The sequence below is a fragment of the Marmota flaviventris genome, chromosome 13 (assembly GCF_047511675.1).
Source record: "Marmota flaviventris isolate mMarFla1 chromosome 13, mMarFla1.hap1, whole genome shotgun sequence".
Taxonomy (NCBI): domain Eukaryota; kingdom Metazoa; phylum Chordata; class Mammalia; order Rodentia; family Sciuridae; genus Marmota; species Marmota flaviventris.
Window position 1 is genome coordinate 83,713,275 of NC_092510.1, and position 19,547 is coordinate 83,732,821.

A 19,547-nucleotide genomic window follows, 5' to 3' on the forward strand; every position below is an offset into this window, starting at 1 on the left:
TCGTGTGTTTCTTCTTGGCTAACAAAGCAATAAACCTTCTTTTTCATTTTTCTCAAAACCACGACCTTGTTATTGGATCAACACCAGGGACCAGGACTGAGTTTCAGTAACAGAACTATATAACATACCACTTTTGTAAAAGATATCCTGTGTTTTAATACACTTAGAAAAAGGTTGGCAAGGGCACACTAACTGATTATTGTAGGTATTCTTGAAGAATGGATGTTAAGGAAACAGTTTCAAAGTGAGAGAAGAAAACAACTTCCTACTGTTTATTCTGTGTGCTTTTTTGGTTTAAAATTTTATAATGAATATGTATTCCTTTTAAAAATTAAAAATAGGGCTGGGTTGTAGCTCAGTGGTAGAGTGCTTGCCTGGCATGTGTGAGCCACTGAGTTTGATTCTCAGCACTGCTTATAAATAAATGAATAAAAAATAAAGGTCCATCAACAACTAAAATACAATAAATAAAAATAAAAAGGTCTTGTGTCTGTACCATTTAAAAATTTTTTAAAAATTAAAAATGACAAAATATTTTTAAATGAAAAAAGTGGATGTACTTATACATCCCTTATTTACACTGGTCTGTTATTGTCAGGGCTATAGCCCTGTCCCTGTGGAGGGTAGGCTGTAGAACCTTGACTCCGCTGACTGAGATTCATACAGCTTGGCCCATCACCAGTTGCCAGCCACAGACTCAGAAATGAAGGAGAGATTAACAAAAGCTGAAAATTATCTTTATAAAAGTTCATGGCAGATTCAGCAGTAGCTGGACCCCACGCCCACCATTTATTGTCTCAGATTATTGGTCTCAGAGCTGACAGAATTTGAAAGGAGTGGTCTTTAATTTGGATAGATAAAATGTGTCTGACCGGGGTAAAGGGATAGATTGACACACTACAGTGTAAAGTTAGCAAATTAAACAGGTGGTTAAAGACCAGAGTCAGGCAGAAACCAAAGCCTTCAGGTAATTCTTGAGGCAGAAAACCTTATCCAGGCACCAATTTTGAGTGAGATTTGTCAGTATAGTATAGCTTGGAAGTTCTGATTTTGGTGGACAGCCAGCAATTTCTGCCAGTTTTTATTCTCATTTATTGAAACATAATGCATATATCATAAAATCCTCTCCTTTAAAGTGTGCAGTTTGGTGGTTTCTAGTACATTCAGAGTTGTGCATCCATCACCATTCTATAATTCCTGAATGTTTCGTTACTCCATTGCTTCTCCACTCCCTTCAGGAACTTCAGCCCTGGCAGCCACCAGTCTGCTTTTTTTTTTTTTTTTTTTTTTTAAGAGAGAGAGAATTTTTTAAGGTTTATTTTTTAGTTTTCGGCGGACACAACATCTTTGTTTGTATGTGGTGCTGAGGATCGAACCCGGGCCGCACTCATTCCAGGCGAGCGCGCTACCGCTTGAGCCACATCCCCAGCCCACCAGTCTGCTTTTTGTGTCTGTGGATTTATCTATGCAGATGTCTCATATAAATGAAAACATTCAATAAAGAATCATGCGGTAAGATTTTCTACCACAAGAATTGTTTGAAGTCTTCAGTTTCTGCCTGGCTCTGGATTTTGACAACTTGTTTAATTAACTCACTCTACAAATAGAATCCTATCTTACTCCTTCACCTCTGGCCAAACATATAGTGTCTTGCCCCCAAATTGAAACATTCCTTTCAAACTTTGTCAGTTCTTAGACTTAGCTCTTTCACTTAGCATAGTGTTTCAAGACACATCCACATTATCAGTACTTCATTCAGTTTTATGGCTGAAAAATGTCTATTGTATGGACATGCTACATTTTGTTTATTTTTTTCATCAGTTGATGGATATTTGTTTTTTTCCACTTTTTTGACCATTATGAAAAAATGCTCTGCTATGGATATTCATGTACAAATTTTGGGTTAGACATATGTTTTCAATTTTCGTTACATACCAAGGAGTGAACTTGCTAGGTCATATGGTACCTCTCTGTTTAACTTTTTGAGGAATAGCCAAATTGTTTTCCTAAGTGGCTATGCCATTTTACTTTCCATCCAGCAATGTATGTGGTCTAAATTTCTCCAAGTCATTGCCAAACATGTGTTTCAATCTGTCTTTTGATAATAGCCTAATCAGATCTGGGTGAGAAGTAGATCTCATTGTTGTCTCAATTTGCATTTATGTAAGAACTGACAGTCCTAGTCTCATTTTTGGGTGTTTCTGTCAGAATAATATGAGGGTTTTAAAACGTTAGGAGTGTGCATGTTTTTTTTCACTGAGCACTGACTGACCAGTAAATCTTAGTACTTTTGCTGTCATTTCTACCCGTCATGCATAAGTAAACCTGTTATTGACCTCCTTTCCTCATCTCTTAAAGTGATAGAAACAATTTTATTAATTTCCCCATAGAAGTATAAATAATTGTATAATAATACAGAAGAATAGGTAAAAATACAAGATGATACTTAATGGAGTGAGGGAGCTGTCACTGAGTGATGTGGCTCAGTGCTCTTCATTGGGGTGCCAGAAGAAAATACTAGATTTCCTATATTTTTATTTAAACTAAGAAATAAATTAAACTTTACTAACTTTAAATGTGTTGATCAGCAGTAGGTATACACATCATGTAAATAAATATACGTATTTGGGGGCTATTAAAATCATTTTTACCTAGAGGTATAAAATCAGAAAGTCTTAGAAAGACAAAAAATGAAATGACTGATTATAGTTGAACTTTTTTTAAAATAAAAGCTTATTACCTAGTTTTACACCCTGAACTTTAATCAGCAAGGAAAATAAAGAATCCTTATAGTTCTAGTAGCTACTGTTTCTGTGAATTTGACTTTAAGGTTTGATTAATGAATATAAATATATTTTCCTTAAAAATAATGCCTGGGATTATATTTTACTGAATAATTTTAGTCTCTAGAGTATACTAGGATTTATGTTATAGGTCACTGGCTTTTTAACATTTTGTATGCTATTATATTTAATGCTACTGAATTATGATTCTGTGTTATGGAAAGCAACTATCTCATTGTTAAGAGAAAAGCTTTCATTTTCCTGTTTTGCTTATACTTATAAATGGGTAATAGAATGCTAATCCATAGGAAAATACTCTAATTTTTATTTTATAATGAATTTTTCAAAAATGTGTTTTGTTATTATCCACTGACCCACTTAGAGAAATTGACATCCTCCTGTCCATTAGGTTATTGCTTCTTGGGTAGAATTTAATGAATATTAATAGCCTAACTCAGAAGAGAAGAAGGTAATTTATTAGAGTTTTGTACATTTCCATTTTTATGTGTTATCTGTTTTCCTTTTGCTTTATGTGCCACATCTTTTATTTATAGTTGATTTATAACTCCTTTTTGTTTTTTATTTCATTTTGCATTTTCAGTACAAGATGCCTCCATATTTTGATCCTTACTAGGATATGCGATTGTGAATTGAATATAAATTTAAAGGAAGAAATGGTTCCTAATTAAAATTTTGTAATAATTGTTTCTGTTGTGGGTGTAGCATTTCATGTCATGAATTCATCAGATGTTACCTTGTATGTTGTTTGTGTTTGTTCTCAGTCACTGAAGCCAGAAAATTTCAGTAAACTCATGAAAAGCACTTCTCAAACCCCCAGTTCTGACTGTCATACTGATGAACTGTTAACAAAGGATGATTCTTATTTAACTTTCAAACCCCTCTTCAGGACACAGGGTCATATGCTGTTAGCTCCCTTTCATTACTGCATTCAAAATAGCAATAATACTAGCCACCACTTCTTGGATGCTAATTATCTCACTAATTACTTACATTAACTCAGTTCTCACAACTTTGTGATGTTAGGACTATAATTACTTTCATTTTACAGAAGAAGAAACTAAGTCACAGGAAGATTAAAGTTACTCAGGCAGCGGGAGAGCTGGGATTCTCATTTGTGCTCTTAACTACAAGGCTCACTTTGTTACTGCAGTGCTTCTCTTGAGAGTTTCACATCCTCCATCTTAATTGGAAGTGCTGTTCTAGGCCCAGGACCAGCTTCCCCTCAGTTTGCTTTTTTCCTCCAACAGTTTCACTGTCAAAACTACTATTGCTCTTCTTTTTCTAGTTCCATTCTCCAGCTGCTCTTGTTTGTCCTCAGAGGAAGGAATAAAGATGTATTTAACAACTGAGAAAGACATAAACAGGACAACTTAAAACAATGCCTCCCACGTTGAGGCCGTGACTCTATTTTGTTGAATGTTGAAGCACACATACAAACAGTAAAATTTTTAAAAAGAAAAAGATTTACTTTTCTGTGTTTTCTTTTGGCTTTATATTTTTCTTATGTAGGCTTAATATTTATTCTAATGGTCAAATATTTTCCTTATGTAGTTTTAATGTATTTATTCTAATAGTCAAATTAATTCATTTATTTAACAAATATTAAGAGTGCCTGCTATTCATTTCTTTAAACATGGATGAATCCGTGGGAGGGAGAGTCCCTTACCTCACAGCTTCTCTTAGAGCTTATGTTACAGACATTGGTCAAATAATCACGCAAATAGATAATTATAAATTGTTAGAAATGCTGTGATAGTAAAGAACAGAGGATCAATTAGAGTAGGGGGAGGGTATTGGAAAATTCCCTAAGGAAGAGACACTTGAACTGAGAATGGAGGATGAGCGGTTAGGAAATGGAAGCCTGCAGTGTATTCCTGATGGACAGTTGGCTTGTGCGAACTTTTTGAGAGTAGGCACTCCTGAGATACTGAAAGACGAGCACATATGAAAATTGGATGGGAGCCACTGTGACTGGAATGAAGTAAACCAGGTCAGTTTGATTTTAGATTCTATTGGTGAGTTAGGATACCAGAGCCTTGTGAGAAATACCAAGGAAGGGCCATAGGGATTCATGGAAGGACATTGAGCAAAGGAATGGCAGGGACAGCTGGGGGATCTAAAAGGCTCACTTAGACTGTGGTATGGAAGCAGAAGTGGACATAGGGAACGCCCAGGAGCTAAGGAAGAAATTTCTTTGTCACTAAGTTCAGTGTTAAAGTCTATTCAGGTCTTCAAATCTATAGTTTTAGATGATCAAAAGGAATATACCAAGCTGGGCATGTTGGCACATGTCTGTAATCCCAATAGCTCAAGAGGATGAGGCAGGAGGATCTTGAGTCCAGGAACTCAGCAAGACCTTGTCTCTAAATAAAATACAAAAAAGGGTTGGGGATGTGGCTCAGTGATTAAGCACCTCTGGGTTCAATCCCCAGTACAAAAGAAGTGGGGGGGGAATATGTCAAAAATAATAACTTCTTTAAGCATAACTGAGTTAACAGTTTTTCTCTTAAATATATGATAAGGCTATATTTTTTGAGAAAAATAAGAAAAATGAAGTCCATTCTGTCCTAAATAGACTCTTGGTGATCACACACACACACACACACACACACTGGGGATTAAACCCGGGGCACTCAACCTCTGAGCCACATCCCCAGCCCTTTTTGTATTTTATTTAGAGGCAGGGTCTCACTGAGTTGCCTAAGGCCTTGCCAAGTGGTTGAGGTTGGCTATGAACTCGTGATCTTCCTGCCTTAGCCTCCCAAGCCACTGGGATTACAGGCTTGCATCACTGCACTGGTAAGAGTAATTTTTTTTAAAAAAAATATATTTTTAGTTGTAGATGAACACAATACTTTTATTCTATTTATTTATTTTTATGTGGTGCTGAAGATTGAACCCAGTGCCTCACACGTGCTAGGCAAGCACTTACCACTGAGCTACAACCCCAGCCCACAAGAGTAATATTTTTAATTAAAATGCTTGCCTAGCATGCATGAGACTCTGGATTTGATCCCCAGCACTGAAGGGGGAATATTTAAGTTAGAAAGATACATACCAAAATGTATCCAGTCTTTGGATGACAGACTTAACAGTTTTTACCTTCTTTGTATCCTTTGGGATTTTTTTGGGGGGAGGATTATATTAACTTATTTTATGATAAAACTAATCAGATTTATTAGAAGAAAAATACATATAAAACAACCTTTTCCTTATGTGAAGTTACCCTTTGAATTATCTGTTTTTTAAACTTCAGGTATAAATTATAAATTAGAAGCAATTTAAGCACAGCAGATTTAAGGGTGTGCAGGGCAGTCGAAACTATATTCCTGAACTGCAAGGACTCATTTTTAATTTTGGAAAGGATTAAATGTTCAATAAAAAATTTTTTTATATGAAGGATCAGATGTTGAAAACAATGAAAGAGCGTGTATGGGTTGATGAAGTAATTAATGTCTGTTTAAAATATTCTGTGCTATAATAGAATCATTAAAGAATGATCTAAGGAGGAGTAGACATGTATAGCTGTGGCTTTATTTATCAAAACTGGAAAATGTAAATGTCACATCTCTAATGATCTTCTACCACTAACTGAAGTCAAGGAATATGATCATAGAGTTAAAAAGGATTCTTCTTGGAAATCACATATGATGTCTTAAATATCAAAGCCTGATGGCAGCAGCTCACTGTATATTTTATGTATTATACCAGCAGCAGATATTTCAGGCACATCAGAAGAAGGTACTCTTGATTCAGTGTCTCTGGCAGTATAATAAAAAAGTGGAGGAAAAATTTCTATAGTCTCTAATAAGCAATATATCAAGGAGTACTGTCAGATTGTGTAGAAAAGTCCACAGGATGATTTATTACATTAATTACCGTCATGTGGGTTTCATGCTGGTAAGCCTGCAAATGCAGCCACATTCTAAAGTTGATTTAAGAATATATTTTGGCCAAGACAAAATGCATCTTATTGTGATGAATATAATACAATATTTATTCTCTTGTTCTACTCTCCTTTGTCCTTTACTTTGCTGCAGAATGCTTAATTTCTTTTCTGTGGCTTAGAATTAACTTTGAGATTAAGGAGTTCCATCTAGTTTCTTTTCACCCCTGCCAGAAGATTGCCTTTTTCTGTCTTATTTTCTTAATTAATTAATTAATTCAAAAAAGCAGCAGTCCTAGGAGAGAGAAGTCCATAGCTGTACCCTTATTTAATACTGCACTGAATTTGCAGATTCACAGTGCCCCTTACAGAAACACAGTAAGCTGATAATACATATGACGCTCAATCTGGTGGAATGGAGGTCTCCGAAGAGCTGTTTTAGATTAACTTCAGTTGTCACATGTCTGTGGCTGGATATTCATTTGTGCATGAATGCCTAACATGGGTGACTTTTATAGAATCTAGTTGGGAAGAATTAGCAAGTGTTTGCTACAAATTAAGGCATCAGTAGAGGAGGAGCTCAGGTGAATTGGGAAGGCTGATTTAGTGAATTTGGACACATTTTTTAAAATTAGTTGTCAATGGACCTTCATTTATTTATATGCAGTGCTAAGAATTGAACACAGAGCCTCACACTGTGTTCTAGGCAAGAGCTCCACCACTAAGCCACAACCCCAGTCCCTGGAACACATTTTGTAAGCAGCAGTATATTTAAAAGGTTTAACTTGATGATTTGTGTGTCCAGCACAGAGATAAGTGGTTTATTTTCCATCTTACTCAATCCTAATACAACTTTTAAGAGAGAAGAGCACTTATACCCACTTTACAATTGAAAAAAAAAAAAAAGGCTAAAAAACATACATGGATTCACATAGCTGGTGAATGGTATTGCTGGGATTTGAAACCAGGAATTCTTATTGGCAAAGCTAGTGCCATTAGCCATTGGCCACACCACCTATGTCAGGTGAAAAGGATCAACAAAGATTTAAAAATGCTCTTTGGCAATTAGGAAAACAGTGTTGAACTTAAGGATGATTTCAGAGAAGTTACAAAATAAAAGATCTATATCTAGGGCTGGGGATGTGGCTCAAGTGGTAGCGTGCTCGCCTGGCATGCGTGGGGCGCTGGGTTTGATCCTCAACATCACATAAAAATAAAAAATAAAGATATTGTGTCAAAGAAAAAAAAATGTGTATCTAGTTGGTTTCTAGGGAAATAATTCTTTTAACTCAACCATTATTTTGTCTAATCATACAACCAGTCAGTTTAGTATGATTTTTGATAATATTTTTTACTAAATAGAAATCACTGAAACAACCATTATTGTTTTCAGCAACTGTTCTGCCTGAGAAATAAACATTTTCAGACCAGGAAAACTGTCATTTGTTCAGTAGCATGGCAGGTACTATAACTGAGACAGGGCTCAGGCTGAGGCTTACTGCAGGAAGAAAAGTCATTGTCTGGGCCTACTGGGGAAGAGAGGGAGAACTGTTTCTCAAAACGTGGCCTTGTAGATTACACCTACATTAGAACCGTCTAAAAATGCAGATTTCTGCCCCTCATTGACTATAAATTAATTCCCTGTTGTGAGGATCTGCAAGGTCCTTGCTTTGTCTCGTTTATGCATGTGATGTCTCACCCCCACCTTGCTCGTTGGCCTGATTTAATGTATGTGTAGAGATAACAAGTGGTGTGGGTAAAAAAAGAGAAGTAGGCCTTTTCCCAATCTTGTATTGGTTTAATAAATACTAGTATTTTTTGTGCTCTAATTTCTATTTTTAAAATTTTTATTAAGGAGAAATTTCTTCAGAGGCTCTTGAGTCACATAGCATACATCCAAGAGAAACAGACAGATGACTAGTGTTTATTTAAGTGATTTCTGCTTCAGTGAAAAATACTATAAAAAATCATACTGGACTAGCTGGTACTAACATGTATGTGAGAAATATACTTTACTCCTACTATTGGAAAAGATTAACTGAGCATAAAAATAATTTGCTGGTCAGATAGCTATAATAGCATACATGTCTGGCTTCAATTGGTGATGTTAACAATCCTAGAAAATAGCCTAGTTTTAAAGTTCTAGGAGAAAGCATAAAAATGTGCAAGGAGCTGGGTGTTTAAAGGATAGAGAAGACACTGACTTTTTGTTATATTTTATAGCATTTACAAGTTATCACAATTTATTTTTCACTTTTAATGTAAATTAAAAGTTTGCTCCCCCCGAACAAATTGCAGTAATTAATAGCTATTTCTATTTTCAAAAATGAAACATGACTGTTGGCAAATATGATTTTTGTAACAAATAAGATTGATGCTAATTCCATCAACTATTGAATACTACTACTCTAAGTGCTTTTCCAGTTTTGGGAATAAAGCTCTGAAGTCCTGTTTCTTATAGAGCAAATAGTCCACTGTGGGAGACAGATGCAAAACAAATATGTAATCTGTCAGGTGGTGATAGATTTATGGAAGAAAATAACAGTAAAGGAGGAATGAGGGATGTTAGAGGTGAAGAAATGGGTATTGGTTTTTTTTTTTTTTTTTAAGCAATTCTGTCAAATTTCTGGAATTTGAAGATTCTTTGCATTTAACATTCTCAATCTCTTCTCTGTTTACACATTTGCAATTACCATAGAAAGCCTTTCATGTAGCCACCCCACTGGTCTGGCTGCAGCCCTTCCCCTCCACTCCAAAATCAGGATTGGTGTTTATAGTCCTCAGGAGCACAAATCAAACTTTCCCTTTGCTCAAGCAGTTTCTTCCAGGGTTATCCTTACCTCCTATTCAGCTTAACTAAGTGGCACCCAACCATTAAAACCATCCCAAGTCCCAGCCTGTGGATTATCGCTCCAGGATAGCTTAAGCTCTATTTGACTTCTCACTTGTCTTTCTTCTTTCTGAATTCCTGCAGGACCTAGAGCCTGTGTCACAAACTCAATACCTAATTGCATAGTGCCATGTATCATCGTTTAAATTGATTTTATGTGAGTTAGTCATCTGTCTAGCTAGCTATGATATAATCTTTATAACCATAACCAGTAATTTGTCTTTCACAGCACATCATAGGTCTTCTTAAAAATGCTAGGGGCATGGTGGGCACTCACAAGTGTGGATTAAATATTAATTCCAACCTCAGCTTTATAAATATAAGTCTCAACAGATTTCTTTTTGCTTTTCAAATTTAAAATATGTTCTTACTTAATAAGCTCATGGACTTATCATTCACTGATTTATAAAGAGAATTAGAACATCATTTCTTTTTTCTACCAACTGGAAAGTGAGACAAAATACTCTTCTTTGAAATGAAAATAATAAAGGAGAAGTTAAACATCAGGGAATGTTTCTTATTGCTTCAGATGTATTACTTTAATAAAATCACACAGGGATGTGATAGCTAAGTTCATTTTTATTTTAAATTGGGTACTGTAGCAATAGAAGCAAATGGATCTGAATTTAAATCTAACATAAATCTCCCCAAATTAAATGAGAACATAAGATACTGCACTAATTATGTGTTTTTCCATGCCATCTCCTAACAAGGGAGGAAATAATTGGATTAATGAGGCAGAGAGTGTAAATAAGTACAGAAAAGCTGCTACATAAAAACTTGACTCCAGCTGTTGGAAGCATTCCTGAGCCAATGCCAAGGCTTTTCTGGAACCCATCTCCAGGGCACACAGATCTCTTGAAAGTCAATAATTGAAAACCTTTTGGTCTGTTGGCTAAATTTACTAAAAGTGAACTTCCCTGTCCTGGGTTTTACAGCTGCTTTTGAGATGCTCAGAGAAAGTTTAAGAAGTATCATGGCTGTTGTGAGTGGTACTGTCAAGAAATGAGTGACCATTCCTTTGAAGAATTAAAGCTACCCATTCCTTCTACACAGAATTCATCTGTCCTCCCTACTTATAACCTAAACCATACTGTGATACAGTCAGTAACAGCAAAGATCACTAAAACCCCTAGCCAATGTGAACAGTGTATGTTCTGGAGGAAAGAAACATTTTAAAAATGCATTTTGAAAGCTAAGCATGTTCTTCCTTTCCATACTTGGATCGATGCTTGGGATGTTCTATTATTTGAAATACATGTTGAGCATCTGTGGATTAGAAATTTGGTTAGCAGTCTGTATAATTATTCAGTCAGTCTTTATGCATTTATTGTGTAGCTCTGATGTGCTAGGACATACACTGATTTCCCAGGATTCACAGATGACACGTACACAAAAAATAATTAACGTTCTGGGATATGGTACGTTAGTTAGAAACATCTCTAAGCTTTCCTTTCCCTTTGAGGAAATCACAGTCTAACATGAGGGAGGCAGAATAAAAAAGATAACGCAGGAAAATGTGAGTGTAATCCATTTATTAGCTGATGTCTCTTGACCCTTTAAGATCCCTCAAACCTTATCCCACAATGTTTACAAACTCTGATACTTTCCTTTACATGGGGAAGGGTGCCAGGTAGGTTTGAGTAGCCCTAGTTCCTCTGGCCCTGGCTACCTGCTGCTTCTGAGATAGCCAGGCTAAGAATCATTTTGTTATCTGGGAATATTTTTGTAACAGGTCATCCAGATATGAACTCAGCCTCTGCACTCTATTTCTTGAAAAAGCCCCACTTGTATAAGACAGTTTATTGAAAATTTCTCAGCATAGGAAAAGATGAGTAGGTTTATATGATAACAGCTTGAAAATCTGACCATGTTGTTGTCTGACAAACTAGTTTTCTTAGGATAAAATACAAGATCATAATGCCCGGTGTGATCTGGCTCCATGGGCTTTCAAACCTCTTCCTCACATCACTCTTGCTCTTGACCACTTTGCTCCAGGCACACTGGATTCCTTTCATTTTCTCAAATTTTGTTTTGATTTCAAGAATTTCCCATGTTCTGGCCCCTCTGCTATTCCCCTTCTACTCTTTGCGTGGCTGCCTCCTCTTTCTTAGGTCTTTTGAGATAGCTATCCTGAAGCTCCCTTCTTAAATGGATTACTTATTCTCTCTCACAACACCTTGCTGTTTTTCTTGGCAGCACCTATGCTGTTTTGTCTAAAATTTACTTATTGTGTCACTCAGTTCTGACCTGGATCAGGTGCTCAGTAAGCATGCCTGAATGGGTTAGACTTAAAAGGGAGAGAGCAAGTATCAAGGATGGTGTCAAGGTTTCAGGTTTTGGCACATGGTTAACTGAGCCGACACTGACTGGGTGGAAGAGCAGATTTGTGGGGGCAGATCCTAAGATCTGAAGATACATTCTAGGTCTGAGTACGTTGTATCATCCAGTTTTCTAGGCCTTTGGTATTTTGCCCATATTGTTTTTAAATTTTCCTATTAATCACAACTTCCCTAGTATAATATAATAATGCACCTTTTTTCATTCATAACAGTGACTCATTTGGTTTGCCTGCTGAACTGTATACATACTTCAGAAAACTGAGTTGTCTTTATAGTGTATCTTATTTGGTTTATTGAAAATTTGTTTATCCACCAGCATTAAGTAAACAATTATTAAAACACAAATTATTTCTTACCCTGTACATTCGTTCAAACAAAATTCTAAGTAAGTTTTGACTACTAAGTTATTGGTAAATGTCAAAATCTTCAGGAATTTGATCCTTCATAGAGTAGATATTATTTGATCACAAAGCATTCAGTAATTCTGGCTTTGAGAACACATAGCAAAGATGTCTTAGCCCAATACTTCTCTTTGAAATCACCTTAAAGAGAAATAGAAACAAACATTTTGTAAATAAAGCTAGAAGTTTTATATAACCCAAAATCCCATATAAAGAAGGGCTGCTGAATGTAGTAATCAGATGGGGATTTGGATGTGATATCAAGACGTGATGGATGTGAGAGAACTCCGTTTTCCACTGAAGTGATACACACCAAAGGGCAAAATTAACAGTCACTTTTGAAGAACTGGCGGACCAAGTAGGATTCATAACAGGCATGGAATTATGCTTCCATAGTAGGAAATCTTTTAATACCACAAAAGAAACATTATATCATCATGTTGCAGGTGCTGGAAACCCATTTGATTTAAAAAAAAAAAAAACACTGTTAAAATATGAATTGGAAGATAGCTCTTTAACAAATCTTTAATAGATTTCTATCAGTCTATGTATATCATTTAACCCCAAAATTAACATTATTCTGTAAAGAGAAAATACTAGATGACTTTTTCATTGTATCAGTAATGAGCAACAACTATCATTGTTATTTAGCATGGTAACATGGTTCTAGAATTCCTACATGTATGTATTTATATATAATAGTGTATGTATATTGATTTGTATATATGTAATACAGAGGGCTAAATCCACTTTATAAAATATAAGGCTAATATGTTAATAAATATTAAGAGTTAAGGGGTTGGGGTTGTGACTCAGTGGTAGAGCACTTGCCTGGCACATATGAGGTACTGGGTTTGATTCTCAGCACCACATAAAATAAAGGTATTTTTAAAAAAAGAATTAAGACTATGTAAGTATAAAAACTTCTTACATATAAATATAAAGATTTCTAAATGTAGTTGAGCTCCTATAAATCAATATAATAAAAGAAAATGGACAGGACAAAAAAATTCAATGAGAAAATTCAGGGAACTGATAAATATTTGAAAAAATATTAAATCTTACTGATTAAAAAGAAATAGAGGGCTGGGGTTGTGGCTCGGCCGTAGAGCACTTGCCTAGCATGTGGGAGGCACAAGGTTCAATCCTCAGCACCACATAAAAATAAATAAATAAAACTATTGTGTGCAACTACAACTAAAAAAAGTTTTTAAAAAAAGAAATGGAAAATAAGTCAAGGAATAGTTCGTCAATTAAATAAGCAAATATTAAACAGTTTGGTAATGCATTATTAACTGGAGAGGTGATTAAACTAGTACTCATATAGTTTTTTTTTTTTTTTAAGATGTTGATGGGTCTTTATTTTTTTCATTTATTTATATATAGTGCTGAGACTTGAACCCAGTGCCTTGCACATGCTAGGCAAGCGCTCTATCACTGAACCACAACCCTAGCCCTAATACTCATATCTTATAAGAGTATAAATTACAGTGCAATAACAGTATAGCAGTTCTACTTTCAGAAATTCATTCTGTATATGTATTTACACATGTATGGGAGCTTTTATGTACAGTTACAACATTGTTTGTAATAGTAACTGATGGAAATAATGCAAATGCATCTCTGCAGGGAATTAATAAGTTGGATGAATGTATTATGGCATATCCATATAAAATACTGTGGAGCTATCTATAATACATTGTTAATGGTAAAAGCAAAGTGTAAAATAGGATGCATAGTATATTTATTTCTCCATCTTGAAAGAAAAAGATGAACCTAAAATTTGTACCCAATCAGTTAGTAATATTGAGTGCAGAGGGAAACAGTAACAGAAGTTGATCTGGAAGGGTAACTAACTTACCCTCCTCTCTGTGCCCATTTGTCCCTTTTAGACTACTGTACCAGAAGCTTCTATTGCCCATTTGCTTATTTATTGGTGTTGGGGATTGAATATTCGTTAATTAAAATCAAATGCATATTGGTCCATATTTTTAAAAAATAATCTTAATTTCTATGAACATGTAGATGATATTCTAGTGAATGACATATTGAAATGTGAAAATTAATTCTAGGTGGATGGCAAATCAAAATGTGGAAAGTAAAACAGTTAAAGCTTTTGGAAGAAATAGAAGATCTTTCATGACCTTGGAATAAACAATATATATATATATATATATATATATATATATATATATATATATATATATATAATATGTTATATATACATATATATATCTACCAACAAATCGGACTACGTTAAGAACTGTTGTTCATTAAAAGTCACAATTATTATGAATGTAATGCACTCCACTATTGTCATGTATATAAGAAATAATAATAATTTTAAAAAGACACAATTAAAGTAAAAAAGCAAGACACTGCAGAATATATTTGAAAGCCATATATCTAAGAAAGACTCATAACCAAACAAAGTAAGCAAAGTAAGCAAAAAGCAATCTAATAGAAAAATAGGCTAACGACTTGGAACAGGCACTTCACAAAATAGGCTATCCAAATGGCCAGTAAATATATGAAGAGGTGTTCAACATCATTAGTCATCAGGGAAATAAAAATTTAAACCACAATGCAATACCACTACACACCCACCAGAATGGATAAAATAAAAAGACTGACATTTTTTAGCATTGTTGAAGATGTGGAGCAACCTGAACTCACATAGTCATGGTGGGAAAAGTAAACTGGCACAACCAATGGAATATTGGTTTTTGGTACCTGCTAAGGCTGAGGATATTATTGCTTATAACTCAGAATTTCCACTTCCTAAATATATACCCCACAGAAATGAGGGCAGAGGATCACCAAAAGATCCCTACTAGAATGTTCATAGCAGTTTTATTAGAAATAAGCCCCAAACTGAAAATGAATAAAACATAATGTACAACAGCATGGAAAATAAATGGTGATAAACTCATGCAATGGAATGTTACACTGCAATGAGTATATGTTGCCTGCAGATACACAGCAGTGAGAGTGAAGCTCACAAGCACAAGGTTGGGCAAAAGAAGCCTCCTAAGATCCATTCACATGTGCTATGGTAATAGTCCAAACAAACCTGTGATGTTTAAAGTCAGAATAGCCATTTTCTTGGTGCAAGGGAAAGACTGGAAGAAAAAAAGGCTTCTGGGGTGCTGGTAATATTCTTTTTGTTGATTCAATTCCTGAATTCACAGGTGTATTCATTTGTTAAAACAAATCACATGCTCTTAATGACTAGTCTGCTGTATTATGTGTATGTTACACCCAATAAAAAGTTTTTTAAAAGGAATGGATCTGAAGATTTTCTAAAAGTAGAGGTACATGCAAGATAATGGTAATAGTTGTATATTTTATTATCAGTTTTCTCTGATCTTGTTTGATTGTGTTATTAGCTAAAAAATTACCCTTTTACTTGATTTTTAAAACCATTTCCTTGCCCTTATTCATGTAAAATGAATAGGGTAGCTTTGCCCTTCTAGCCTCTCATACATTCCAAGCTCTTGGGAAAGACTTAAAATAGTGTAATATTTCCTAATCTGATTGAGGGCCAGTAGAAAGGAGGTAAAGTCATGACCAAAAGGCCAGGCTAAGGATGAATAGAAGAGGTGTGAATGTGTCCATCAATTCTGAGTGGGTTGGCTCAGTGCAATAAATGTGGAAGAGAGGCAGAAGTGGGACAGCTGGCTGCCACACCAGGGTACCGTCACACGTGATGCCCACACTCCAGCCCCTTCCATATCTCATTTCAGCAGACCCACCAATACTGCTTAATTATTTCCAATAACCTTCGACACTTTTATATCACTCACTCATTTTTAAATTGACACCCAAAGATTTTCAGCATGTTTATTTTTGTAAAGAGTAAGTAGAAATTATTGAATATTTTATTAAATGAAAATGAAGATTAAGCGTAAGTAGTCAGTCTCTCATAAGATTTGGTAATAGTTATTAAGTACCTTGTGAATTAAAGCACAATCAATCTGAAATAAATAAATAAAATTTTAAGCCTCTTCATTATATTGATCATTTGGTAGTTGTATAGAATATTCCAGTTTTACCCTGCCTCTCCTATAAAGCCTCTTCAGATGTCCTGAATTCAGAGCACCTCAATTCAGGCCCCACACCCAATATCTAATGGCAGATTTCATCTATATCACAATCTGTGTAAGACAGAGGACAGGAAATGCTAGGAGTTTAATCATTGATATATAAATTATGCTTCGCTTCTCAAAAGTCTTTGATACCCCACAGCACGGAAGATTTAGGGTTGCAATGACAACAAGCTCAGACTCTTAGATAAGTAAGTTTTAGAAAAGATCCCATGTGAAAGTTGAGGAACTGGAAATTTTTTCTTTAAAGTTGTCTGTGAATGTTTATTTCTTAGAAAGTCTTTGCTTGAAGTTTGAAAACTGCTGTGATAGATATTTGAACAAGGAGCCAAAATAAACAATGTGCTGGCCCCTTTGGCTTTACATATAAATAGTCAAGGAAGCTAGCTGGTGAAAGGTTACATTCAACCTGTGGCTTCCATGTTTTTGATGGAAAGATGAGTGGCTTTATTTTTGATATGCCATTTTTTTCCAGTTGAAATTATTTATATAAGTGAAACAAATTCATTGAAGCAAAAAGTATGCTTTTGTATATTTGAATTTTAATTCTCTCTCTCTCTCTCTCTTTTTGTTAGATAGACACATTTATTTATTTTTATGTGGTACTAAGGCTTGAACCCAGTGCCTCATACATGCTAGGCAAGCACTCTACCACTGAGCTACAACCGTAGCCCCTAGTTGACAATTCTTATTTAATTCTCCTTTTTTTTTATAGTCATGAAGCTTTCCTCCAAAATGCTAAATGTTTTTAAATCATTCATTACAAACCACTCTGCAGTTATGTACTGAATGAATACTTACATTTTACCTGAATTGCTATAGAAGAGCAAGTATCAAATGCCCATAAAAGATATTGAGTCATTTTTAAATACATATTTCTAATCATGTGTTAAAATAACAAATTCGGGTATTTTAGTTTAATTCCATAAAATGGAACCAGGAAAACATCTGGTTTCACAAATGAAGTGATAATCATCAGAATGAATGGATCAATTCTCATGGGGCCCACACATACTGCATAGGAAAAATAGCACATTTCTGTTCCCTGTTTTTCCCAAAAAGAAGGCTACCTCTAATCTCACTGTTGCCTCAAACCTTCACAAACAACTGTGCCAGTGACACAAGAAATTCACTTTGTAATGGGTTATATTCTTGTGTAGTACATTTGTGAAACTGAAGTTGGCTTTTATACTGTGACAGGCATGTAAATGGCGTTATATCAGTGATCTCTGTACAATTGATTCCTTCTTTTCCCTTTTCATTATAAAAGGAAACTTTATTTCAGAGTAGAAAGTGCATTGTCTGAACTCATCAACACCCTCTCTATCCCTCCCCTCCCCAATTTGTTGCAGACCAGGATGAAAGAGCAGCTGAGCTCAGCAGGGAGCAGAATGAGAAAACCATCCGGAGCACTCAGACTGCGCTCCGCAATTTCCGTGAGTTCCTCATCTCCAAGTACCCTTCTGAAACAAGAGAGATTTATGTCATCCCTTGCAAGGAGTTGGATGCCTACCTTGCCTCTTTCTTTGTTGATGCCAGGCAGAAGGATGGGTCTGAGTATGAACCCAACAGCTTGGCGAATTACCAGTGTGGGCTGGAACGGTACTTAAAAGAACACAGGTATGGCTACAGTATCACCAGGGATAAAGAATTCAAGCGTTCCCAGGAGGCCCTCAAACAGAAGCAGATTGAACTCCGCTGCAAAGGAAAAGGAAATAAGCCACACAAGTCCATGAAGCTCACCTTTGCTGATGAGCTCATACTGCGGAAAAGAGGACTGCTAAGCCGATATAACCCTGAGGGTCTCCTCAACCTGGTCTGGCTTAATAATACAAAAGCTTTTGGTCACTGCACAGGCTTCCATGGATCTACCTTGAAATGGGGTGATATCCGGCTCCGAGTAACAGAAACAGGACTGGAGTACTTGGAGTGGATGGGTCAAGACACTGGTGATCTGAATGCCAAAACCAAGAGAGGGGGAACAGATTCGCGGGTGTATGCCACCCAGCATGCCCCACAGACCTGCCCTGTACAGGACTATAAAGAGTATGCCCAGAGGCGGCCCCCTGCCATGCGCTACGAGGATGCCCCTTTCTACTTGTCCATCAAGCCAGTTGTGAACTTGGCGGCTCTACATTGGTACAACTGCCAGGCCCTTGGCAAGAATAAGCTGGCCAAGATGGTGAAGACCATGTGTGAGAAGGGCAACATCCCCGGGCGGAAAACCAACTTCAGTGTGTATCAGAGCTGCAGCACCTTGTCTGAGGCCCAGAGCAACCAGCTGGTGCTTATCTGTAACAACCTCAGCCAGCAGGCCGCCCAGTCAGTGGCTGGGCATTCCAACAGCGGCAATTTCATCGTCTCTGCCTCTTATGACTCTTCCTCAGACACTGCTTGACCCAGGTGGCCTCAAGACCCCAATTTGGTTTCTGTGTCCCAAGAGACTGATTATACACTGTTTCTCATTCCCTTTCCTCTGCCCTCAGTGTTAACTTTATAAAAATATAAATATATAATATATTTTTCTTTTTACAAATAAGCCAATGGAGATAGTTTAGTATTCCTAACATAGTATTTATAGGCTTAAGACAAATAAATGTACTTGTGGGTGATTACATGTAATTACTGTTACAGACTTTACAAAACCATAGTGGTTCTCAGGCAGTACTGAGTAGAGAAAGAATTCCGTTTTAAAAAAAACTGTTAGAAACGGTCATCATAGACACTGTGTCCTTAACTCCTGCTTTTTCTTCTTACCCATCTCTCACTTTTATTAGTCTCCTTCAGAAATGACTTTATATTTTTAATTCTTAAAATTCTGTATTAATCATGGAGAAGAGAACACTAACTTTACTGCTCACACAATGTATTCAGCCAGATAGAATGTGAGTGGTATAAACCTGACATCAAATTATTTACCCATTCTTTTTTAACTTAATTAGAATTTTAGGTCCTGTGCCTCATTTTTTTACAGTGTAGGAAAATGCACATATTTAACTTTTCTTAGGGGTAAAAGGGAGTAAAAGAAGGAATAAAGGTGCCATTCTTTTTGGAAGATATGTAATTTTTAAATAATATGCAAACTAATATTGTGGCAAAAAAAAAAAAAAAAAAGACT

General features: G+C 35.8%; 1 protein-coding gene across 1 annotated transcript in view; it reads left to right on the forward strand.

Annotated features, from left to right (window-relative positions):
- Kiaa1958 (KIAA1958 ortholog) overlaps positions 1-19,547 on the forward strand; it is a 139,645-nt gene that overhangs the window by 91,677 nt on the left and 28,421 nt on the right. Inside the window, exon 3 of the mRNA XM_027943035.2 lies at positions 17,782-17,865. Within this exon, the coding sequence (XP_027798836.1) occupies positions 17,782-17,865 (84 nt within the window). The remainder of the gene's footprint in view (positions 1-17,781; positions 17,866-19,547) is intronic.